This window comes from Pempheris klunzingeri, chromosome 5 (genome assembly GCF_042242105.1).
Source record: "Pempheris klunzingeri isolate RE-2024b chromosome 5, fPemKlu1.hap1, whole genome shotgun sequence".
In the NCBI taxonomy this organism is placed as follows: Eukaryota; Metazoa; Chordata; class Actinopteri; order Acropomatiformes; family Pempheridae; genus Pempheris; species Pempheris klunzingeri.
Window position 1 is genome coordinate 14,524,633 of NC_092016.1, and position 27,428 is coordinate 14,552,060.

At 43.8% G+C, this 27,428-nt stretch overlaps 1 protein-coding gene across 1 annotated transcript; it reads right to left on the reverse strand.

Annotated features, from left to right (window-relative positions):
• Positions 1–26,994, reverse strand: iqsec3b (IQ motif and Sec7 domain ArfGEF 3b). The gene is made up of 15 exons (XM_070831125.1): positions 26,471–26,994; positions 21,963–22,037; positions 16,731–16,848; positions 15,289–15,690; positions 14,050–14,771; positions 13,179–13,340; positions 11,327–11,449; positions 6,448–6,614; positions 3,953–4,092; positions 3,657–3,788; positions 3,417–3,516; positions 2,319–2,477; positions 2,125–2,217; positions 1,448–1,494; positions 1–420 (listed from the first exon to the last, which is right to left on the reverse strand). The coding sequence occupies exons 1-15, from the start codon at positions 26,992–26,994 to the stop codon at positions 1–3; spliced, it is 3,384 nt and encodes a 1,127-aa protein (XP_070687226.1).
• Between the last annotated feature and the right edge of the window lie 434 nt (positions 26,995–27,428).

Here is a 27,428-nt window from a genome sequence, read left to right on the forward strand (position 1 = left end):
TCAGACGATGCTGCGGGAGCCGCTGGAGTTGCGCCTGCGGGTGAGAGGCATGGTGTGGTGGAGAGGCATGGGTGAGTCAGGGGGACAGAATTGGTGGGGGTGGTTGTAAGGTGGAGGGGGAGGCGGCAGAGGTGGCTGAGGGCCTTCCCCCTCTCTGACGCGCACAGGTGTGGACATGGCCGACTGGATGAGCTGATGGGTAGCCGGGCCTTGGCTGAGGAAGGCCTCCATCCGCCCTCGCCCGCTCTGGTCCACGACGATCACCTTGACGATCTGCTGGCATTGGATGAGTGTTTCTGGGCGGAGCTCTCCAGGCTGGACGGGACTGAGCAGGGCGGGTGGCGCAGCCAGGGCCAGAGATGTGGACTCAATGCTGGGCTGGCTCAGTTGATAGGTCTGCAGCCTGTTGTGAATTGACACCTAGTTTAGGAACAGTCAGAGAACGCATGAGGAGTTACCAGCCTGAACGCAGCCTCTACGCAGCCCTCTGGTGTTTAACGCACATGGGCATGCAGGCATGCAGGTAGATAGTATGCAGAGCGAGCGCATGCAATACACACACACTCGGCCTCTTTTTCTCTCAATAATGTTTTTACATGATTTACACTTTCTCTCAATCACACTTTCACACACACCAGCCCGGAAAGAGAAAAGGGTTGCAGGGTAAGGAGAGATTTTGGTCAGAGATCATGGAGGGAAGGTTTTGGATTTTGTGTGTGTGTGTGTGTGAGAGAGAGAGAGAGAGAGAGAGAGTGAGAACATGGTCAGTGAGTGGTAGAATGAGAAGCTAAAAGATAAAGGGAGTGCCAGGAGAGGAAAGAGTTGACACCGAGGGCATGGTGTCTCCCTAACACACTTATTTACAACTCTAAAGGACTGACTGAGAGGCAGGAGAGAGAGGAGAGAATGGGCAACGGAATAAAACAGAGAAAATTGGAAAGGGGAAAACAGCTTCTCTCACTATGCTTAGTTAAAGGGCTGGTTTTACAGACACACACACACACCCACCCACACACACACTCAACAGACTGTTAACGGTATCAAGCTTATCTGGCTTTGTAGATGGTATTCTAGGAGCCAGCCAGGCTTATGATGGCTTGCAAAGGCTTATACAGTAAGGCTGGCAAGCAACAGCTGATGAAAAAAGGGATGTTGTTTAGCGAGGAGAGTGGCTGCTGATCCACTCACGAGCTATAGAAAGAGACTGTTAGGAGCACCACGACAGCAGACTCCTCTCAGCGGCCTTTGTATCCCTGGCTGCACAGTGGAGATGTGCCCTAGGCGGTGCTCTTTTAAAGCAAAGCATAAAGCAGAATTTCTTTTCAGGATGAGGCACAGTCCCTGTCTAACTGCACGCACACACACACACTCACATACACAACCACACCCACAGTGCGGGAGATGCAGGCACTTACCTGAGGGAGACAAGTATGGTTTTGGCTCTTACCTCTACTGTGTTGTTGTTGCCGGTTTTATCGTATGCATCCTGTTGGCCTGTGGGGAGAAACAGATCTATTTGTAAGTCAACAGACAGATTTCAGCTTCATATAAAGAAGGTTAAAAACTAAAAAATAGTTCTTCATACAGGAGACTCATTTCTTTATAGGAATAGGCCAGACGTGGTAAGCTTAGCTTAGCATAAAAACTGGTGGCAGGGGAAAACAGCTAGAATGGTTCTGCCCGGAGTGGAAGAACTATGTTTAGTAAAATATCTAAAGCTGACAGTCTGGGAAAAACACTTGTGTGCTTTCTTACTGAGAGTTAGATGATTTAGAAGAAGAAAGGGGAAAGCTAGCCTGTCTCTATCCAAAGGTTACAAAATCCACCAATCCACCAAATCTTCCAGCACCTCTAAAGCTTAATTAACTTCAGTATCATGTTTGTTTAATCCTACAAATCATTTAACCTTGAACAACACTTTGCTGTTTCAGGGGAGGTTACTTGCTTGAACAATTTCTTAATCTATGTCTTTTTTAATTTTCTTTTTCAGTGTAGTGAGTTTTTACTTGCACCTCTCTTCCATGAACTTGTCCTATTTTCTACAGTGCCTTGAGGAATATATGCATTGCTATGAGTAATGAATACTATGTTATGCATTTTATGCTGCACAATCAAAACCAGCACCTGAGGGCGAGCCATGTCCTGTGTGTGTGTCCACTTGCCCGCCATTGGTGTGTATGCCATGTGGCTGGATGCCTTGCTGCCTCTCCAATTCCCCTACGACACAGGAACGAGAGATGGCAACCAGCAACATACAGCACAGTGTGTGTTTGTCAGCATTTGCATATGTTGAGGTGTGTGTGTGCTTCTTTGCTTACACTGGATATGTATCTGCTCCATCTCGTTGACCTCTGTGATAGCCTCTCGGAGCTCCTCTGCAAACTTCCTGAGCTCTTCTCCGCTCGGGGAGCAGAAACTCACCAGCTGCTTCTTCTCTGAGGTAAACGGGCTCAGCATGGTGATGCCATGGGCATAGTCTGATGAGAGACCCAGACAAAGTGTCATAGAGAGAAAGAAGTCGCTTTCACCATAACTTTTGATTCTAAAAAAGGATGCGGGATTTGAGGATCTTTCAAAACATTTTAGTGTTGCTGTTTTTACCTCAGTTTCTACTTCACAAAACATTGCTGCTAAGAATACTCGTAAAATCTCATGCTTTGATGTTAATGAGCAAATGTGTTTCTGTTGGCAGTGATGGCTCCTTTAGTACTGCAACTAAAGGTTTGCAGGAATATTAGAAAGCTCAAACATACTGAAGATCAATAGTTTTATTTTTCTCTTCTTACGCTCCCCACAGCATGTATTGTAATAACTTTGGCAATCCCCTTATTTTTCATCCAGTGCCATCATTAAGACACATTTTATAAAATACCTGCACAACTAATGACTACATCAGACTCAACTGTTGTTGAGTCATTATAAATGTTGTAATGCTAAGATGCTCAATTAATAATGTAAACATGGTGAACACAACACCTGCTAAATATCACCATGTTAGCATTGATCATTGTGAACATGTCAGCCAATATAATTCCTGTGCCTGAGCACAGTCTTACAGAGTCACTTCGACCTGGCGACTTCCTGCATAAAACTGGACAGGGAGCCTTGCAGCCATGCAGCCTTCAAATCTGTACGTAAAGATACCTCATACAAACTTCATTCTTTTGACTAAAACCCGGTCCAGGTTCAGCCACATTAGAATTTCCCATAGACAACAGCTCCACAGCAGCTTTGGTTTCATTAGTGACCCCATGGCAAGTCATTCAAGGTTAGGATCATCACCTCGACTTCACAGACAACAACAACGCTGTTGATGGCGTTGACGGTTAGTTCAACATTTTTCCAGCACCAAGGTGGAACTGAACTGAAGAGGAACTGAAGAGAAGAAACTGCTGCTGAGTAAAATATCAAATTACATTCATTGCTGAAGAGGTGAAACTGCATTCCCAGGAGACCCATAGCTTTACAGAAGGTGTATGAGGCCGAACTTTTCTTCTTGGGACACAGCTTCAGGATCTACAGTAAATAAATAGCACATAACATGGCAGAATTAACATATATCTGATTATATCTGGCTGCATTTATTGTACTTTGGACTGGCAATGAAAGGGATTTTTTTATATTAAACAGTATTGTGCTGAATAAAGGTTCCTTACCAGCAGCAGGTCATTGAAGAGGAAGACCTCTCTCTGGAGCTGAGACAGTTTCTGTTTATGAGGCTTGTTGGCGTCAGGCACCTCAAACAGACGACAGCAGCACACCAGACGTCTGTGGGGCACAGCAAGGATCTACGGATGCGAGGTTAAAGAGATGGAGATGACAGATAGTACAGAGGACAGACTGCAGCGAAATAATACATGACACAAGAGAAAGGAGGCAGCACTAACAAGTACAGACAGCTCAGTGAAATGAGAAAAAAAGATAAAGGGGCTTGCAGACCAGTATTACTCACAGTTTTCAGGCCCAGGATGGACTGCTCCACACGACTCACATAGGTGACGTGATCCTCATTGGAACGGAGCTCCCTTTGTTGGATCCTTTCATAAATGCCTGCGACCATCTCTCTGGGGATGTCTGCTCCATCATCCACACCTGAGGGAACAATGGTGCATAGCATGTATCAGTGGCAACTATCAAGGTAGGAAACAACCATTGATTTTTCTGGCTGAAAGATGAGTCAGTGTATCAAAAGTCAGTGTAAAAAAAAAAAAAAGGTTTAATTCTGTAAGAAACATCTTTTTCTTTTCTTTTTTAAATTTATTTTATTTACATATTTTTATTTACATAAAATGTATGTTTAATTTAGATTTAGATTTATTCATATATACACTGTTGCCCATAAAGCTGGAATAAAATGTTTTTTACCTCTTCTCATGAAATGATTGTGACAATGTGATTTATTCTTGATAAATAAAGTGTATATCTTCTCAATTTTATTGATCAAACTCTTCCAAATATATCACAGTGAAACTTAAACCACAATTAACCTTTGCAAACTGTGTATTCAGGCTTTAACAAAATTGAGGGTATTGAACAATTATTCCAACTTTATGGGCAACAGTGTATTTTTGGCCCTTGTGGTGGACATCAGGTCAATTTTTATTCTTTCTCATTTGATTATTATTTGAAACAAATATAAAATAAAACTTCAAACCTGCTGTACTGGCTGGCTCACTTAAAATACTCAGGGATTTTTTAAACAAAATTTTGCCACACTTTCCTGAAGTATGAAAATGATTACAAATGAGACAAAGCAAGTCCCACTGTCGCCTACAAAGGACAATGGGTCATGTGTAAATTTGAAAGGTTTAAAATTAACATACACTATTAAAATATTTATAGAATATAGTTATAATGCATAAACTCTCATAAATGAAAAGCCAACATCCTTATGAAGAGCAGAGACAATACATCTTAATAAATTTGATCTCTCGACTACGTCGTTGCCCCATTTTTTCCTGCCATTTTGAAAATACAGAAGATGTGCTTCTGTGGCCAAGTCCCTATGTGTGTTACATCACAAGCCCAGGATCTCCTCTTGTCAGTACAGTAGGACTCCAATAGACTGCATAAATGGTGTTTGACTTTGAGATCTCAGACTCATGTCCCCCACACAGCACAAATGAATATGAACTGCTGGGTCTTTGGCGTTGACTTGGGAGCTGTTTGTCTGTCCAGATGATTTTATCTGCTGTGGCTTGCTACCTAATAAACCTAACAATGGCTCAGCGAGTCGGTTTAAAGTTGGTAGTGTTGGCAGCAGGATGACGGTTAGCAAACCACCCAGAAACTTCCTCGTTGATGTTTGTGACAATACCTTCATGCTGACTTGCCCATATTAGTAAAAATTATAATTTAAAAAACATACCAAATTGGTCTCATGTAGCACGTTTATTTTGATTGCTGATGTGTAATATTTCAATAGAAGATAAGTCAATAGCTTCCATTGTCAAATCAATACAAAAAAATATTCAAATCAAGATTTTTATTTATTATTTACAGAAATGACAGAAAGTCATTTCACGAGATGGATACTTACTAATAATTGAATTTGAGGTTGACTGTGTGAGGAGCTGATATGTCAGAGACATTACAGCCACATTAGTTTTATTTCATTGTGGGGTCTGCCGTTAGGAATCAGAAAATGTGCTATTATCTCAGTATGTGTGCCGTCATTGTGTTCTGGTAGTTACTTCATTACCACTATGAAGCGCCACACAGACTCCTTCACCACAGCCTGTCAACACTGTGCAGCTTAAGGAGAAGTGTTTTCAGCTCACAAATTAAACCTGAGTTGTGCAATATCTTATAAAAAGATATTGAAATTTATTCTACTTTTCTGTTAACTGAAGGTACAAATGCGGCCAGATGATGAGATGCTTCCGAACACCTGAGCTCATATCGTTAAATCTAACACTAAGTGAGACACAATTAAACGGGTCGACGCCACGGTCTCTGGGGCAGAGCTCTGAGTCAAGGATATCAGAGATCTCCTCCTGCACAGCTGATGGTTTTCTTGATGGTAGTGAGCGGAGGCAAGGAGCCGCTGCCTCTTTCAGTAATTTGCTTCACTTCAAGAGGCTGTCACTCAAAATACTGATAAGAGAGTGCTTGTTGTAAAACTTTGACTTCTCCTGCCCTCTGCTCACTTTTCTCGTCAGTCTTATCATTCTGTCTGGCATATCGCTCCAACTGATTTCCTCATCGTGATCCGCAGTGAAAGGTTTGAAATGCGCATGTGTGTATACATGTGGTATCTATATATAACTAGCACTCAAACTGTTCACTCACAAAGTCACTTGCCACAAATGTTGAACCATGTCTGCAACTCAATATACCATCTCTGTCTAAGGACAAGTTAACACACCCTGAGATGATGCGCACATGCAGCCACTATAGTAACACACACTCTCTCATACATACTGTGCTATATTTGCACACACTAACCTCTTAGGTTGCGTATGAAGTCATCGAGGCCCATTTTCCGCTGGGGCTTGATGTTGGGCGAGTACATGTCAGTGTTGAGGAGAACCACAGCGAAGGCCAGGATGAAGATGGTGTCTGGGTTGTGAAACTGCTGCACCACATCAGGATTGCACATACAGTATCTCTGGCTGCGGAGATACACAGTATATCATAAGTTTGGTGAAACATTTCTCTGTCACATCATCAAAAAAAAGTATCAAATCTGGTTTCTTGTCCTGAAGAGTATTATTGTACAAACACATCATACTTGTCAGCTTACCACAAGTTTTGGGTTAAATACCAAACAAAGTATAGTTAATAGTTTTTAATTGCATATTCATAGATTTAATGCATTTAATGCATAATCAGAAATCATACTGTCCAATCGTCCAAACCCAGAAATGTTGACCCCGTGTGAGCCAGTTTGCAGCCTTAGATCCTCAGGTGGGGCCCTGCAGGCTGTTGAGGTTTAAATCTAAAGGTGATCATGCTTCTGCCATCAGGACCCCTCAGCTTTAAAACGGCCTGCCTGAAGAGATAAGGCTCACAGAGACTTTTTATTCATTCATTTTCTAAAAATCTTTTAATTTTTGGGGCCTTTCTTATTACGCTTTTATCCCTTTATTTGCATTTATTCATATTTGCATTCTTTAATGTTTTTTATTGTCTTATCTCATTTACCACCTGTGTCTTTTCCCTCCTGCCTTCTTTCTATTGTTTTTTTTTCTTTCTTTCTTGTTTTAACTTTATCATAACCTTGCTTTTGTTTGCCCTCACTGTTTGGCTTTCTGCTGTTATATAGGTCCCTGGGTATCCTCTTTCTGTTTTGCTTTTATTATGATATATATCATTATTATTATAATATATTATTATCATATATTATTATTATTATTATTATTATTATTATTAACTGCAGACCACCAACTGGGGGGTTTTAAATCTGGGCTGACGTGAAATCACACTTAGCTACCAGTTTATCAAATAATATCAAATAAAAACACACCAGCAAGTAAGTAGATAATATAAATAAGGTATTATCAAGTACACCAAGCTGAAACTAGTGCAGTCGAATACAATAAATCCCACATTCATGAAGGATTTAATATTATTTTTGTTAAATAGCTTTAGAGGTGTGCTGATTCGAGTTTGTGGTCATTTTGGAGGATGTAGTTTGTGCCGCTGTAAAACTGGTGTAATGTTTTGTCCACCCCATTTATAATCATGGAGGAAAGACTAAACATAAGAAACACCTCTTGACACCTCTTCAGGCTCCCAGAACCAATGTACCAAAACTTAATGACTTGGTTATGTTACCCTATCACCCCCTGCAAAACCCAAGATTTCCTCTCAACCCAAATGTGTTATGTTTCAAAATTTCAGCAGTGAGCTGAGAGGAAATCCTGGCGCTGCAGTTAAGCACAATAACAAAATCAGAGAGAGCATCATTAGGAGAGATTATTATTATCATTATTATTATTCCTGCTGTGAGATGGAGGCATTCACACTGATTTATCTCACATACAAGCTGCACTATTTTAAAATCTGATTGATTGTCTCAGAACTGCCTGAATGTAACTACTACTCAGTCACTCCACTGTAAATAAGACAGACAGGACAAAGGAGACATTTGTCGATCCAAAATGCTGCCCATTCTGCTTTGGAACCAGAGACGCTGCATTTGGACTTGCTTTGTTCCATCGCTGCCCACGGGCTTCACAAACTCTCACTACCACCCCTCCTCCCCTCACAGCTCCCTCCCTATCTTTTTTACTGTCACTTACACTTACACAGTGGGCCATTTCAGTGGTGGGAGGCTTTTATCTCTGCAGCCAGGCAGGATGCAGACATGGAGAGGGCTGCTCTGCTCCAGAGCACTGTGTACTTGTCAGAATATATGCAAGCGAGAGGCCACATCTGAGACCTGCACAACCAGAAAGCCTTTTCCTAGACCCCACACAAGATCTAAGTCCAGAGAACTCACAGGGTATCAATCGACAACAGCCCAGTTCAGTGCTTTGTTTGAAGAAGAACAGATCCTGGTCGGCACAAACCCCACTGCAGCTACAGATATAATATGCACATGCACACACAGAGGCACAAAAGAGACTCCTGGTTTGCCAGCTTGATGTAATTCTGGGGCAAAATCAATCAAAGAATGAATGCAAGGCAATATCTACCGTATGTGTGAGAGTCTATATGTTAATGGACACGTGCATGGATGCGTCAGTACATACAGTATAGGTACATGTTTATTCACTGAGTGAGCTCACGGTAAATAAATAAAGCCGTGGTTGTGTGTGTGTGTGTGTTTGTGCTTCATTCAGACATTTTCAAGCGCAGATCTCCATCTTACATAACCAGTTTATTTAAACACTGGCTCCCGATCCCTTATCTTCATATCTGCATATGAAAGTTGCATGCCAGCTGGCACAAATACCACTTCGTATAAAAGAACTACTCACGACAAGAGTACAACACGCTTCAAACAGATGACATAACAACTGTTACGTAATACAGGCATGGCATCGGATGTCTGGCTGTCCCGATAAAGCCCGCTCGTTTCTGACCTATACTCACAGCTCCAGCTTCAGACAGTGTGGTCTCAGATCACTGATGAATTTGTAATCTGCACCCAGGGGCACAGCGCGTATGATTGAGTGTGATGTGATTAACTGATGACCGCAGTGGGTGTTCTGATTGGCCCTCAAATCAGAAGCAGAAAGGGGAAGTGTCATGACTGCTCCTTCTCCTCTCATCCCTCACCACTTTTCTCTCAGAGTAAGAACACACTTTCCGTAATGGATCAGACTGGCCTATATTTTTATACAGTTTATAAACCAAATAAAAAGACTAAAACCATCAATGAATTGACCTTTCTAACAGGTATAGTGTCCAGCTGTTTTAGGATATTTAAAAAAAATTAAACTATATATTAGTTCCTTGTTATTATCAGTTATGCTCACTGGTGGTTCTAGACATGGCAAAGTTAGACTGAAGGTCAATCCACCACTATGGTCCAGACTGAAATGTCTCAACAACTATTGGGCAGACTGCCATGAAAGATGGTTTCATTCATGCCCCCCTTAGGAAGAGTTGAAATAACTTTAATCATCCTCTGAATTTCCTCTGACTTTCATTAGGTCACTTTTGTCCAATGTTTTGATGATTAAATACCAGCAAAACTAATAACATCCTTTGTTGTTTGCATTTTGTGCTAATTCGGACAGGGAACATTGTAAATATTATACCTGCTAAACATCACTATGTTTACACTGTATATTATTAGAACATTGGCATACTGATGTCAGCATTTAGCCCAAAGGGCCATTGTGCCCTATGAACACTCACAGAGCCACTGGCATGTCTGTAGAGCTGTAGACTTGTTAAAGGTTTAACTCTTGAGTAGTAGCCAGTGGGCTTGGAGCTGAGTGCCACAGATGGGAAGTGCTGAAAAATGGCCTAACATATTGTTGGTTTTGTTTTTTCATGAGATATTTTGGCAATAAATAAATAAAAATTGGATAACACAAGCCTGAAAGTTTTCAGCTTAAAGACCACAGAAAGATCACGTCAAAGTCAGCAGCTCAGGCAAACAAGGATCATGCATAGTGAATGCAGAAAGATGTTGGCAGACAAGACAAGACAATTTTCTATGGTGTTTACACTCCCCTAACTTTGAATTATACTAGGAACTTTGTGTAATTCAAAAGGACATCTTCAAAGGGGCAGTGGCTCAACTCATGTCCTGTTGGTGACATTGTTGGTAATCCTCAGGGAAAGAGCAGCAGATCGGCAGAGGGAGATTAAATGTACATGGCAATGCAACCAATTACTCTGAAATAGAAAACAATGATGGCCATTTTTATTGCATTTTCCGCCCTGAGAGCAATCTTTGGATATTACCAGGACATTTCAAGGACAGTTCCAGCCAGCGGATAAGGAACCAATTGCAGCTTCTATTTGTTTGGTCACTTCTGTCTCTTTTGCCTCAAAGCAATCTCAGTCAGAAGGTAAAAAAAAAAAACATCTTGAAAACCTGTTTCTGTCCAGGAGTTTGTTAGAGGCAAAGCTAGCCAGTCCTCTCAAAGGCACAAATGGAGTGTGAACTCTGAATGTCTTCTTGGTATTTAAATGAGTTTTCTACAGCAGATATGCTCATAAATGTTAGAGACTGGAGGGCAGGAGTCAGCACTGACAAGACAAGCAGAAAACCAGCCCAGGCTAAATCCTCATAATAAGTTCCAAACATGCATTTTTACATATTAATATGTGATTTTCAGTGGAAATGGACATTCAACTGTCATACGAACAACCTACAGATGTGTTGCGTAATTGTGTGCCGTCCTGGACAGAAAGTTATGAAATACAGCATCTATTTTTGTCCCGATGGAACGCACACTGATTGCCTGCAGCTCAGATCTCCGTTATGATTGGCTGACAATCAAACGTGGCTGAGTTTAGTCAAAGGTTACAGGCAATCAGTGTAATTTGTTAATGATACAAGGCTTTGGTTTCATCAGAGCCTGCTGCTGTGAGCTAGCAGAACCCATAGTACTATTAGTATGCCATTCTGGATACGTCTTCTACCCTAAGGCTGCAGGATGAGATCAGAAAAGTCTTTTTTTGCTCCTGTTTTATTGCAAAATATGTAAGCTTGGTTACATGTCAGGTTTTTTTTGTTTTGCATAGGTGGCTACAGGCAAAAGGTCTATTCATGTTATAAAGCTCAGAAAGCTCAGAGGCGCCTTACCAGCTCTGCTCAGTCATGTGATGGACTGTTGTTGTGTTGAATTGTATTAAAAAGTGAAGCCAGAGCCTGTTAGTCAGTGAGGCCTGGTTGTGAGCGAGTTGACAGTCTCACCTAAAGGCTTCGATGAGTCTCTCCACTTTCTGCGCCTCTCCCTGAACACGAACATGTGCCTGGAACTTTCTCAGGGCCTCGTCGAGCTCCATGCCTGAGAAATCCATCTCATCCACAACACAACTATGTAGGGACAGACAGAGAGAGAAAAAAAAAGGAAAGCAAGAGAGAGAGGAAATTGGGTTTAGTTGTGGTGTATCACTGTACTGAGAAAGTGAGTGAGCGAGCGTGTGCAAGTGTGGGTTTGTGCGTGTGCAACAAGCTATGAGTACCCAAGTGCTGATGGCAAATCTTCCTCTTACAGTCATACTTCCATTACAGAACCACTGACCTGGAAGATGCACATAGAGACAACATGTTTGCACATGCACATACATGCACACACACACACTTTGTGCAAACATCAATGGAGAAGACAGGGTCTGGAAACAGTGGAAGATAAGAGGGAGGGAAAGGGGGGGGGGGGGGGGGGGGTGAGAGGGTGAAATGATGATATGCAAAGAGCGAGGGGGCAAAGAGAGAGGTACATGAAAGGCTGAGGACAGGCTGTAGCAATAGAAGGAGTGCATGCTCGAGATTGTGCGTGTACATTTATGCGCATGCACGTATTTGTGTCTGTGTGTGTGTCTAAGTGAAAGAAAGTGAGGGTGTGTGCTTGTGTGTGTGTGTGTGTGTGTGTGTGTGTGTGTGTTCAGTGCAGTGACCTATTTCTACAGTCTCTGCAACAACCTCAGCAAAAAGCCTCTCTATCCTGGATCTGTGTCTACACTGGTTGGATGCAAAATGGGTGAGTGTGAGAGCATTAAGTAAATGCGTGTTCCATGGATGTGTTGCATTTATGCATGCAAGTGCTGCACGTCAAGTGCGTTTGTGTGTGTGTGTGTGTGTGTGTGTGTGTGTGTTATTGTGTATATGTCAGATTAGGTTCCAATAGCCGGTTCTATTTTAGATATTTTAAAATACCTGCATTCATTAAAGTCAGAGTCTAACAAATCTCTATTTAATCTTTTATCGCCTCTCTTTTTTTAGTGGTAAAGAGCAACATACTAAACAAGCAGGGAGCTGTGGTTCAGAGCTCATTTTTAATGGACTCAGATACAATTAAAAGCTCCAGAACTGCTACTAAATGGACCTTAATGTGGGATTGTTTCCTCAATCGCTGTTTCCAACATCACGCAGGAAATTTGATTGTTAACTTTAAGGCCAGCATGGATGAGAAGTCCAACAGTACCTAAAAATAATTGAAAGTTTGAACATCTGCAGTTCAGTGGCAATCAAGTAAACTCAATCTGTTGATGAGGACCATGTGATGTGGCGGAAACCTCCACGACAGCTATTAAATGGACCTTGATGTGACATTGTTATGTTAAATCCAGCAAGCCTGTAATATTTAATCACATCTACAATTATAAATATTAATAAGCCATTTAAAAGGTCCAACAATAAATTAAGTGTGTGGATATAAATGTAAATAAGATGTAAATAAATGGAATTTATTGCGGATGCTCTGCAGAACTCTTCCATCATAGGTGGTCCAAGGTAAGTAAGTAGTCAAATGGTCTATTAGAGGGGTCCTCATGAAGAACTTAAGGTTTCACTAAAAAACAAAACAAGTGTCATGCAGAAGGAGAAAATGTCTCCAACGTGATAATTTTACACCATTAAAAAAGTTAGTGAGTAGACCTTGACATTTTTTGTGAAACCTTAACAGATTCAATAAGGACTCCAATAAGAATAAGAATAAGAATTACAGTTCTTTGAGTTGATTAAGAAATAAAATCCCAACCACATGTATTGTATAAGTCTGTGTGTGGTGTGCAAATGTCGTCATATTTAAGTACTGAGAACTCACTCAAGGACATCTCTGTTGAACTGCAGCTTGCTGTTTCCCAAAAACTCTCCAATCATCTGTCTGCTCAGGCCCTTCCTCTGCAGCAGGAAGTGAGCCACTCCAATGGCCGTGTCCGGGACGAAACCACGTGTGATCAGGAAGTGGATGCCTCTCTCGGGGTTCCTGCCCACAGAAAGCCATAGTGTTAAGAGTTAAACAGCATGTGTTGTGTTTTGGTGCACTCAAGCAGATAGGTGTGTGGGCCTGAGTGAGAAAAAATGCATAACACTGAATATAAGAGAACGGGTGCCTTATGTGCCTGTGTGCGTGTGTGTGTGTGTGTGTGAGTGCATATGTGTGTGTGTGTGTGTGTATAAGAAAGCACAAAGAGAATGAGGGAAAGGAAGAATGCATTCATGCGCAAAAGCTGTTAACTCTGGACTCCTGGATCAGACCCACTGTCACTGATGCATATGAGTTAATTTACTTTAATTTGTATTAACTAATAAGTGCAGGCCAACCGTGGACTCTATTTATAGAAACTGAGAGGCTTTCACATTGTTCATGACCTCCTTGACTGCCTTCTTCTTCAGCGGCTTTTCCCCTCATTTCTATCTCTCACTCCCTGCCTCTCTTCATCCCCCGCACCCTCTCTCTATCTCTTTTTTTCATTTATATCACAACATCACAAGATGGCACTGAACAGCCAGCTCCTCCCAACAATTACAAACACTAATGAGCAGCTGCTTAGGGCAGTTTTGCAGGGCTGTTGGAGATTTGTTAGACACAAACAGTAATAAGTGTACTTTGAACCCTGAGCCAGAGGGTGCAGAAATGTTTTGCAATTGTCTGGATGCGTCGGAGTGCATGTGTGTGTTGCCGGCCCACTCACACATTGAAGAGGTTGAGTCCTATACGGTAGAGGCGTTTGCGGTGTGTGTCTGTGGACAGTGTTGGTGAGCGACAAGAAGCTGGATCCTGGCAGCGATCCCTGGGCAGAGAGACGACCAGGGCCTGCAGAGCCTCAGGGCTTGGCCCTCCGGGGATCTGCTGGGGATGAGTGTAGTGGTACTGCTGGTACTGGGTGTAAATCTGAGCAGGCTGCTGGTTAGACTGGGCTGAGGTGGAGATAGAGGTGGAAGTCGAGGTAGAAGTGGAGGTAGACCCCTGTCTGTCTGAGCCGCTCTCCGCCTCCATTCCTCCTCCTGGACCCGGCACAGCTGAACCCCTCCTGGATCCTGCATCAGCCATTTCCAGCTCCTCACTGGGTGGAGGTGCCGGAAACTCTGGCTCCTCTGTTGACAGGCCGTCTCCTCCCCCAGCCATCCCGCTCACAGAAGTCTTCCTGCTGCCCGACTCTCCCCCGCCTGCATTGCCCAGAGAGGTGGTGGTTGTGGTGGTGGCGGAGGAGATGGTGTAGGAGCTATTGCTGTCGATGTGAACAGTGACATCCCTGAAGGCCATGAGCAGTGAGCTAGCACTGCGGGGCAAACAAGCGCTCTCAGCAGCTGCACGAAGGGCCCCGGGGTCCATCAGTAGCCCTTTCCCCTCTCCGCCCTCTGACAAGCTCCAACCACGAAGGGCATCATCAATTGACTGGGCCAAGGAATGAAGCTGCAAATATAATGAAAAAACGCTTAAAAACTAATGATTTAATCAGGTAAAAAGACATGATTCATGTGGGATATCACAGAAGCTGCTAACAAGTTGCTATTTGTAAGACAAGTAAACTAGATAAACAGTGATGGTGGTTGGCTACTGAGCATGGCACTCAAATGAAACTACCTTTCATGCCAGTGAGGGCAGCCAATATAGTGTTGTCTAAGCAGATGAAATGTAGATGTAAGGTGGGGTCAAGCCACTGAGTATTAGCTCTTTGCTTAGGTGAGGGTAGGTTTGGACTAATTTAAACATTTGACCAGGTGTTTCTTTTTTTCACTTGGAAGTTGTTGAGATATTTCAGTCTACACCAAACTGGGCCAACTGGCCAACATTGCCATTCCTAGAATCATGCTGCTCGTGTGGCTAAAAACTACACTAGGTTAATGACACCTTGCTCTTTTTCTGAGCCATTTTGCATCCCTACTTAAAGTGAGCTTATGGGAGCTTTAACATGACATAAAACACTCACTTGTTCAGAGAAACAGTCCTCCAGCTGTGTGAGTGTTTGTCCAGGGGTTTGAGGTGGGGCTGGCCCCAGGGAGGGGGAGGGAGCAGCTGTTGGGGCAGATGCAGGAGAAGGGGGCAGAGAGGTGGAGCGGCATGGGGGCGGAGGAGGAGTTTTGGACCGTAAGGGTATCTGTCCTCCTCCTGGATGCAGAGAGTAACTGTGTCTCTGGGCTACATTGCGGTTTCGTCCTGAAGGGCTGGGGTGTCGCAGGGAGATCCGGCGGGGCAACTTGCTCTCCGACAAAGAGTTACGGATCTTCTGGAAGTTTTTGCTAAGCTGGTACTGGCGGAAGGCCGTCTGGATACGACGGGCTGCCCGTCTCGCTATGAGATGGCCTCCATACTTCTGCTCCAACTCTTCTATCTGGGGGAAGAGAAGAAGAAGAGAGTGAGAGGGAGTGAGTTTAAATATCAAACATGTTCACAAGGTTCTGAAACTCAATGAATCTACTGCAACAGTGATATTGCAAAGCACACAGCAGCCACTGAAAAACATTTAAAAAATAAAATATTGAAAAAATAAAAAATTAAAAAAAAGATTATTCATCCTCCAGCAGACAAACATCATGTTGTCATTTTGTGCCCATGTCTGCAACAAATCAAAAAAATTTGAGCATTGCCTGAGTCACCAAAAATTCACACTCACAAGCTTCTCCTTGTCTTCTGTCCATTCTTTTAAAACCAGTGAGGGTTTGTGCTATTAGAGCCAAAGTAAACATCATCTATCGTCATTCAACTGCTAATGCTGTCTGAAGGGCCATGGAAAGGAGGATGGATGGGCTGTGACAAAGGTGCTGTTGAGAAACTGAAAAGAAAAGTAAACACCCGCACAAGCCTATTTCTGTTCCGTTTGTTGGCAGAGCAGCTCAGCCCGAAATCTCAGCTTCCTCCAGAATTTTACCCTCATATATTTTCAGCAAGAGAGAGATGGAGGAGGGGGAGTGGGATGCAAGGGAGGAAGAGACAGAAAGGGAGAAAAAGGAGGACAGCGGCACATGTGTGTGGGTGGGTGTCTGCTCACACAAGCACACCCACAAAAAGAGCATGTACACACACACACACACTCGCAATGCAGCGGCAATAGCGGTAGCAACAGCAGACCCTTCAGCAGTTTGGTATGAGAAATAAAGACATCTCCAGCCGCCAGAAGCAGTTATTAGCTGTTACCATGACAACCTAGCATCTTTCGTGTTCCTGTCGCTGTGGCAGTGAAATCGCTGGTGTTCTTTTTCATGTCATCACAGACAGAAATAGATCTGAATGGGAATCTTTTTTGTCATGCAAGAAACATTGTCAAATGATCATCCTTCACACACCTCCTCATACTAAAACAGGTAGAGGAGTCAGCAGTCACTTTTGTCCCACCGGCTGCTTACAGGCACATGCATTGGAGACAAGACATACCTGTTTGTTTTTATTCTCCAAGGTGATCTCATACTCGCTGGGTCCCTCTCTCTTGGTACCCTCCACTTCCTGCCCACCACCAGAGGACGTCCCATCCTCCAGGCTCAGCATCTGTCCACTGCCACAGATATAAGAACAGAAAGCTATCAGTCCTCCCTGCTGACCTTCAAAACTCACCGTGGCAGGTCATCAACTATGCTGAGCTTGAGTGTTTCATGGGGGACACAGCAGGTGGAGATTAATGTGTGGCTGTGGTGGCTCGGGGCGAGGATGACCACGTTTATGTGTCTGGTCCTATTTGTTCAAATTTGTGGCTCTACTGCAGGTTGCAGGACTGAAACTCTGGACATGTGACCAGCATGAAAACACCTTTTTCATGCTGGTCACATGTTAACTTGTGCCGTGTCCAAAATCATTCAGCCATTTACAATGTCCTACATATTAAGTTTACTCTATAGCGGGGCGGCAAGCATAAAAAAATTTTATTACCAATTAATCCATCAAGTGGTCATGTTCAAATAACTTGTTCTGACCAACCTACAGTCCATGACTCAAAGACATTCAAAGTCAAAAGACATGATACACAGCAAAAGCAAAAGCAAAAGCAGCAAAAACACTGAATATTTAGCATTTTGAATAAAAAGCCTAAATCATTGATCAGCTACCCAAATTTCTCCTATATCTCCTTGTGACCCCTCGTCCAACGGTTGTTTTGAGCAGTTCAGTCAAAGAGAGTTTTTCTCTCATCAGATTGTTGAAGCAGAGTAATTATATGCACATCGCGCAGTTGCAAGGCTATCAGTAGAGATCCAAGTAGGATCGAAACGTTGTCAGTAATAAAAACATTTTTGTGGCATGGAGGAAGTGTGCAGGCGTTACCTCTTTTTTTATTGGCAACTTCTCAGATTCTTAGACTAGTCATTTTTAATTTCTTTATAGGCCTGAGGGTGGTAAAACTAAACTATATTGCATGTCACAAAAAGAAGCAAAGATTAGAGAAAAGTCTGAATGCAACCAGTGCAGGGTGTACCCCGCCTCTCGCCCCAAAGTCAGTTGGGATTAGCTCCAGCTCCCCCGCAACCCTAATGGATAAGCGGTATAGGTAATGGATGGATGGATTGATGGATGCACTTTGTATTTTGTATGCATGCATGTATGCATACATACATACATACATACATTATTTGGTGTGACCATCCTTTGCCTTCAAAACAGCATCAGTTCTTCCAGGTACACTTGCACAAAGTCAGGGATTTTGTAGGATCATAGTCAGGTGTATGATTAACCAATTATACCAAACAGGTGCTAATGATCATCACTTTCATATGTAGATTGAAACACAGTCATTAACTGAAACAGAAACAGCTGTAGGAGGATTAAAACTGGGTGAGGAACAGCCAACCTCTGCTACCAAGGTGAGGCTGTGGAAGACAGTTTCATGTCACAGGTCATCACGGCAGGATTGAGCACAGCAAAGTCTCTCCCAGAAAAGATTTCAGAGCAGACTGGTGTTTGAAGATGTGCTGTTCAAGCTCTTTTGAGGAAGCACTAAGAAACGGGCAACATCGAGGACCATAAACACAGTGATCGGCCAAGGAAACTTAGTGCAGCAGATGAAAGACACATTATGCTTCCTTCCCTATGAAATCAGAAGATGTCCGGCAGTGCCATTAGCTCAGAAGTAGCAGAAACCAGTGGGACAGAAGTACACCCATCCACTGTCCAGGGAAGTCTGGCCAGAAGTGGTCTTCATGGAAGAATTGCAGCCAAAAAGCCAAAGCTCTGATGTGGAAACATGGCCAAGCGACTGAACTATGCACAAAAACATAGGAACTGGGGTGCACAAAAATGGCAGGAGGTACTCTGGACTGACAAGTCAAAATTTGAAATATTTGGCTGTAGCAGAAGGCAGTTTGTTCACTGGAGAGTGGAACAATAATGAATGGACAATAATTGTCTGCAGGCAACAGTGAAGCATGGTGGAGGTTCCTTGCAAGTTTGGAGCTGCGTTTCTGCAAATGGAGTTGAAGATTTGGTCAGAATTAATGGTGCTAAGATACTTATCCATCAGGGAGGCGTTTGATTGGCCCCAAATTTATTCTGCAGCCAATGTCATTAGGAACTATCTTCAGCATAAAAAGAGAACTAGGAGTCCTGAAAGTGATGGTGAGGCCCCCACAGAGCCCTGATCTCAACATCATCCAGTCTGTCTGGGATCACATGGAGAGACAGAAGGATCTGAGGCAGCCGACATCCACAGAAGATCTGTGGTTTGTTCTCCAAAATGTTTGGAACAGCTTACTTGCCCAAGTAATATTTGCCCAAGAAGAATTGATGCTGTTTTGAAGGTAAAGGGTGGTCACTCCAAATATTGATTAGATTTTTCTTCTGTTCGCTAACTTTGCATTTTGTAAATCGATAAAAATAAATGATTCCATTTTATATTTTTGGAAGCGTTCTTACTTTACAGCATTTCTCCACACCTGCCTAAAACTTTCTCACACACATTCATTATTTAGGTGGTTGTGATCTGCATGATTTCAATCTGCTCTCAGACTGGACCAATCAGAACATTGCTAGATAACACTGTTTGATACTGTGATATTTCCAATTAGGACATTAGAATTGTAGAAATTATATATATGTAGTGCATATATAGTGGTGTCTGATTCAGCTATCGAGTTGAAAGGATGGTCATTCATATATGCATTTGCATTCTTGCTGGTCATCCAACACACTGAGGAACAATGTGCTACCACATGTTTTGAGTGCTATTTATTGTGCATGACGCTCTGAAAACCAACATGTTTCCATGGCGATGACATCAGTTGGATGAACATTTCAGTGACAGTTGAGATGATAAGTCTGAATCTACTCCATAGAAACTATTTCTATTTTCTACATGTTTTTGCTCTGCAGCCTAGATTACAGTATAGAAGAAGAACGAGTCAGACACCAAATCTGACTCATCTAATCCCAGGTCCAGTCCACAGATGGAACAATGTTATTTCACATTCAGCATTATCGAAATTCTGTGAAAGCCATGTAAATCTTATCTAGCAAATTACTGCCATGACACAGCAGAAAGTGTCCTTTTTACCAAAGTTTGGCTGTGGAAAGCTTTGTTTGGTACAGTTTAGAGAAAGCGTAGTGGCCAACATCTCTGACACCTCAACACCACTAAAAGACATGAAACACTGACATTCAGCACCTCTTACACGGCCAGACTGATGTATGAGGCATGATGAGGTATGATCACAGCCTAAGAGGTTTTATAATGGTGTGCAATTATCAGTGTGTGTGTGTGTATGTGTGCACGATGTTGTGTGCTTGTGCAATCTTTCTTCCACACAGATAATGCCTACTCTAATAATTTTTACACGAAGGAGACTAATGCTAACAGGACTGGGGAGAATAAAAAGCCTGCTCATGGTTAAATAATGAGTGCATCACTAAAATTTCCCCTTTGTTTTCTTTGATTGCTGTGAAAGCAAATATTCTGCATCCCCAGCTAAAAGTCACAGATAGGGGCAGAGAAGCTCGGTCATATCTTTGTTAGACAAAATAGATCGAAAAATGTGAGAGAGTGGAACCAGGAATGCAGAGAGACTGTGTTGGTGTGTGCATGCTGGAGGCTGTCTATATCACAAACTCTATTAAAACACTGCTGAGCCCCTGCGCTGCATCAGAATACATTACAGTACATTAGAATACATTAGAGGATTTAAAAGCAAGAGTTGAGCTATTAATGCATCTGGACAGCAAAAGCCTCCCTAATGATATGGGCGCCATACACTCTCTCTCTCTCTCTCCCTTGCTCTCTATCTCACCCCCACACATGCTCTCACGCGTAGTGGCAATAAACACTCCACGCACACACTCCTTCTCCGCCTGCTAGTTTGACGTCATGGAGGAAGAGAAATGAGCATCTGTCAAATCAAACCTCTCAAGGTCCCTTAGAGACTTGCAGTACTGTACAGCCGGGGGTGAAACACACATATACACACAATGGCTGAGTAGAGAAAAGGCACGGCAGGTTAGTCTAGAGGCCGATCTCATGACATCTCTTGAGAGGCTTGTGTGCTCTGATGGATTAGGTAAGTTAGCGTGTGGAGGTGATGCAAGTTTGCAGACACCAGCCACACACAGCTTCATCTGATGACAGTAATGAGCTAAAGTCTTACAGGGATCCACTACATTTCATCATTTCAGGTGGCTGTCCACTGCTGCTGTGTCATTAGCTCATCCAATCTGGACTATGTGGGTGCGAATGATAAGTCATCAGATCAGAGAAAAGAGAGGGATTCCAGACAGACAGATGGTGATATTAACTAAAACAGAATGAGAGATAGAGACTTGAGGGATGAGTTAGAAATTGTTGTGGAGAAATGATTAGAAAGGACAAGATCTTCCTTCCAACAGACAGATAAATAATGAGCAGAGACACATACAAAAATAAACAACACAAGGGGGAAGATGCTACAGCAGATGAAGAGACAGAAAAAGTAGACATGGCTGGGAAAGACTGGATTTGGAAATAGAGTACAGAGGATTAAAAGCTGGGAGCAATTCTGTGGGAGGGAGGGCAAAACAGTAATCATTGAGAAACATGACAAAATCAGCTTTTCAAAGTTTTACAACAGAGCTCTACTCATTCAAACATCCCCAAGTGAAACGTCATGCATTCACACGCCCCCACACACGCTGAGGAAAACATGAGCAAACTCATACAACAAACAGAGAAGCTGCCCCCGCACAAACAGACGGCTAAAGTGGCAAAAGTAAATCCTCAAAGTTATATTCTCTGGTTACTATGGTAGCCGTAGCCATTCATAGCATCATTACTGGGTGTCCACTGACACTTTTATAGTGCCAATATCAGTTCATAACCCGCCCTACCCCCACCCCCTCTGTGTCTCTTGATATGTGAGTTACCCTTGAGGCTGTAAGAGCTATAGGTTTGTTACGGAGCATTTAACACTCTCGCTGTAACTCCAGGCTCCACACGTCCATAAATACACCAATTCACACATGCAGTACTGTGCACACACTAATAAGCATGGTTAAAGGCCTGGCTGTGGAGATGACTGTGGAGTGAGATGACACACATGTATGATAGTAAGTACATACACAGGCAGAGAATTTAGTGGTTGAAAGGGCGCACTGAAGGAGCAAAAACTGCAGAGAAGCATGTGATTAAGTGTCTTTGATTGGTGTGTGCGAGTGTCTTACCCGGATGAGCCAGTGGTGTCCGCTTCTGGATGTTCTGGGGCGGGGCAGCAAAACTGATGCAGCACCGTCTCGCTCCTGCAGAACGGCAGACGAGGGGAGGAGAGGTAAGCAAGGGGGGAGAAAAGAAGAGAGGCAGACAGAATTGGAAAGACAGCATGTCATTCAGTTATTATTGGCTGCTGCTGGTTGTTTGCCTTGTTGCCATATCCCCCTTATGTTCATTCTTAGTCCAACATCCCAAAAGATCCTGGAGAGCCTCTCATTAGACTCTTCTGGATTATTTCCATGGCTTCTGTTTACAATTTGGCACTGATCCCAGGGTAAATACCCTATGTAGGTCAATTAAAGGCTGAGAACGCTTAGATTGAGTGTGAGTATTTAGTATTTATACGTATGTGTGTGTGGATGTGCTTGTTTATGCCTCCTCTAAATTCAGCAGATCTGTGGTGATTTAGCAGAATTCCCAAACCCAATCTGGACAGATGGTTACTCAAGCTCTGTTTCCTGCTCTGTCTCTTCTTAAGTTCTCCATCTCTCATTTCTCTCTCATACATTTTACATTTACATTCATATTTTAAGCACTTCACTGCTGCTCTTATCTGGAGCAATTTAGACAAAAAAGAACAAAAAAAGAAACAAGACATGTCATGTTTAAGCTGTTGCATGGATCGACCCTTTGACTTTCTGGACACCTTTCACCACAGAGAGAGATGTAAATTAGCATGAAAGTATGGGCATAAAATTAAAAGACTGTTCAGGAGGTGTGGGTGGCACTGTAGGTCACATTAGATCCTTTCACAATGAGCTGAAAGCATTCAGCTGACAGTGAATCTCTTGGCTACGCTACAGTAAGTCTTCTGACCTGGGCTCAGCATATTGCTTGTGACACAGACCCACAGTGACAGGCAGTCAGGAGTCAGTGAAAGACTCGGTGTGACAGTCCGGGCTATAAAAAGCTACCTTTTTACAGCAACTTCCACAGACGTAAAGGAACAATGATGGGTTTTTTTTTAATACCTCTGATCATCGCAGTTGGTTTCTATGAATAATATTCCTCCATCTGTCGTTACACCGTCTCCACCACTCACACCCCACGTACAGACACACATGCAAACATACTGTACATACATGAATAACTTGTACAGCACCTCTGCAGTGGTCCTTAACCCTGGTGTTGGAACTTTGAGGGCCCACTTGGAGCTCAGTACCCACGCTGCCTTAATGGACATTTGTTTATTAGCATACCTGGATTCATTTACATTTTTCTTGAGAAATGTTTTGCAGTAATTCACGTCATTCTTTTAACAGCTCCCAGGGGTTTCAAAAGACTCTAAAACAATTATGTTGCATCTCGATAGTAATTTTTCAGAACACTAATTTTCTTTGTTGTGCTGCCCTCCCTCATGTCTCACACACAAGGACCAGAGAACCAAATTGAATACACCGACTGTAATCAATTACTTTAATCAAGATCATCCGTCAGACTCTCCTGTGTCCTACTAATCTTTATTAAACGTGCATATTGAATTTTTTAGACCACACCGACAGACTAAACAATACAAGTGTTTTTAATTAACACTTGTGTTGTAGGTTATCTGCAGGTTAATATAATCCCACATTTTATTACTCAATTATGGTTTAAATTGTACCTTTTAGTTCTTTATCTGCACATTAAGATAATCCATGTTCCTTCAAAGTTAATGCCTGTCTTCTAATCTCATCTCCTCTCTATAATATTCTACACATTGAACACCCATAAACACAAATGTGCCATTCACTTTCTATGTGTCATATGTTTTGTGGGTCACAAGGTCAAACTAAGAATTATCTATTGCACTCCTGGTAAACAGAGGAGGCAAGGGAGATCAGGCTGTAAACACTAAACTTTCTAAGCCAATTCCTGTTCACCATTAGTATACGAACTGAATTATTTTGCCAGGTTAATATAAAACAGTTCTCCGCAAGGGTAAGGCCTGGCTGCTTTGGTCACACACACACACACACACACACACTCAGCAGGTCTGTCCATCTGTCTGTACAAGACACACACATAGCGGCCTTCCGCCTCCAACAACTCTTACAAAGAGAGCAGGTGAATATTTTAACAGTACATGCCTCCTGCTGTCGGCCCGTGTTCCCTGTCTCTCTGTGTCCCGTCCCCCCCTCCTCCCACCATCGCTCTCCTCTGTCCTGTTTTGTAAGAGTGCTTTAAACGCAATGCTTTTCACCAGCCAGTATCCAGTGGAGAGAGTAAGAAAAGAGGAGGGTTGACATGCAACCAGACCGGCTCCATTTGGACTCTAAACATTGCCAGTACATTGTGTGCACCTTCCACTGCACGACATGATGCCACAGGCTGTCCCTCTGTTGTCCAACCTATCTATTTGTCTGCCAGTAAGATAGATTAACTCCAGTTGCACCCTGTTTTTTCATCTTTCTCCTCTCTGTTTTGGTCTCTCCCTGTACCTGTCTCACTCTCTGTGCACTGACACCCCCTCCCCTCCGCCTCCTCCATTTTTTTCCCCCTCTCTGTCATCCTCCCTCCCTTACACTGGTCCACTCCAGTGTCAGCCTCCAGCTCCTTTCTCTAGACACCTCCAAAGGATCCATCAAAGACAACGACTGAGCGTGCATCTCTCTCTTTTTCCTCTCTCTATCTCTCTGCCTTTCTCTCTCCTGAGAATGGCTGATTACCGTTCGCTCCATGGGCTAAGTGGGGCAGATAGTTGGCTCAGCTGGAGAGAGAGGCAGAGTGAGTGGAGGAGAGGATCCTGTCTCTTCCCCCATAGGCCCATCCACGTGCACTGGCAACGCTGACAACAATGCAAAGTGCACAAACACACTCACAGCCAACCCTATGCAGGCCATGTGCCATTTATCTGTAGGGAAAAGAAAACTGGTCTCTATGCAGAGTTAGATAAACATCCAGATGAATGCATACAGTAAGATGTAACGTGTGTCACACACACACACACACACACACATTTGCCCACATCCACATAAGATATTTAACACAAAAACATGCTGACACACACACACACACACACACACACACACACAAGTGACTGATAACAGGAAGAGCAGAGGGCAGATGTGATCTCCAGTCAGCTGTAGTCAGGATGCAGCAGGCACTGACAGGAAGGTGGATCCTGCATCAAATGCAAGTCAGAGCCTGAACCCCACCACCACCACACACACATACACACACACACACACACACACACACACACACACACACATGAACAGTGAGACCATGAGCCCACTCTGCTGCCTCATCAACTGGTGGGTGGCAGTGTTGCTTTTTGCCCCCAGCTTTTATAATAACAATTAATACAAAGTCATTTCTACCTCACCAGTAAAACTCATTTAAAACTAAGAACCAACAATGTTACACTTCAATAACAAATAATTACTGCAGGGCACGCTCTTTAAAGGGGACAGTGCAGGTCCCAGGCTGTAGAAGAGAGCAACAGGCAGTGTACACACACACACACACACACACACGCAAACACACATGCAAACACACATGAATGGTGAGGTTAGGCAGGTGAATCAATATCAATAGTTCCTTTTTTTAATATACACGCATCCCCTTCTGCACTCCTCTCAACTCCTCATCTGTTCTGTGCTGCTCCCCTCAGTGGGGGTGGAGTCCCAGAGAGACCAATCAGGACTCCTGCTGGGATACAATTTAGGAACAGCACGCACACACACACACACACAGGACGAGAAAAAAAGAGAGAAAGATGGGTTTTCTCTCATTACTGTAGGTGATGTGCTGATGTACTATGAGGCTCTGGTGCCAAGCTGGTGATGATGGTGTGTGTGTGTGTGTGTGTCTATCTGTATGGCTGTGTGCACTTGTGTTTCATCTAACACAGCAACATCAGAGGCCCAGAGGTCCCGGGAGAGTTCCCACATCCCGTGCAGTAATTAATGGAGAAACCAGCAACACCGCGGACAGCGACTCGCGGTGTCTCATCATCGCACGTGAGGCTGCTCTTGTCTAAAGCTGACATTGACCGCTGTGCTCAGCATGTGTCCAGCACACACACATACACATACACACACACACACACACACACACACATACACACACACAGGCCTACAGCTGTTTGTTATGTAATGATCCAGTGATCGTGATCCAGTTTCTCATTTAAATAATCCACCTCTTCCTCTTCTGGCACAGTCCCGACACACACACACACACACAGCCGAAAATTGGAAATTTGCAGGCGCCTTCTTCATTAATTAAACGCCTCTCAATCTGCGGGGCACGCGCGCGCGCACGTGCACGCTCCTAATTATACAGTTGCTCTGCAAATACAATTAAAATCAGACTCCTATAAGGAAGGTGGGGCATGCATTTAGTCTGTAGGTCGATACTGCAGAAAATGCAATATCCTGTGAGGTTTAAACATGTGTAAATACCACAGGAACGTCTTGAAAAGCCTTTCAGATACTGTTCCCTACACACACATGCAAACAATCATATAACCTTTACTCACTCGGATTTCCTTGCCAGTGTCAGAGATCGACAAAGGGTTGTGGGGGTCATCGGAACCAGAGAGCGGCAGCTGTGGCAACTTCCGCCGTTTTCTGGGTCACTTTCAACCGGGGAAACCGTGGACGGGTCGGCCGGGACCAGCTGCATGTCCCCAGGGTCCATAGGTTGGGGAGGCGACGGCTGGACCCCCGGAGCCGCCTCGACCTGTGCTGGTGCAGCCCCATGGTCTGGCAGAGAGCCCACACTAGTCTTGAGCTGGGGGTCCTGAGGGTGGTGGTGGTGGTGAAGGCAGCTGGGGTCGGGGAGATGATGGTGATGGTGGTGATGGTAAGGATGCTGCTGTTGTACCCTGACGTCCCGCAAGTGCCTGTTCTCGCCGATGAGCTCGTCCACCCGCCGGTCCAGTTCCTCTATCCGGGAGCGCTGGGTCTGGATGAGGCTCTGCTGGTTCTGCACGATGGTGGTGAGCTCCCGCAGGTACAGAATCGCCTGCACCGGGTTTTCCAGCAGGCTGGAGCTCATCATACCCAAGACAAGTGGAGGGAAGAGAAGGAGAAGGAGGGGGAAAAAAGAAGCTGGACTGACGGATGGAGGACAGAGGAGATGCGAAATATCCGTGAGTGCGGATGAGGAGGTGAGATGTCCTTCCGCTCTCCTCTCCTTGATTCTGCTCGGTTGTGGATGAGGCTGCACCGACCGATCTCTCTCTCTCTCACTCTCTCTCCCTCTCTTTCTCTCTCTCTCTCTCTCTGCGCTGAGTGGTGCTGATGAGAGAAGCCAGATCCAGATGTGACAGGAGGGAGGAGGGGAGGAGAGGCGCTGGAGGACGGATGCGTCATTACGCACATGCACGAGAAAAACTACAGAGCAAGCACGCACCCTATAGGCTGTTCATGGAGGCTTACCGCACACTAAGTCTGAACAGTAGCAGCAATAATCATCAGCATCAACATCATCAT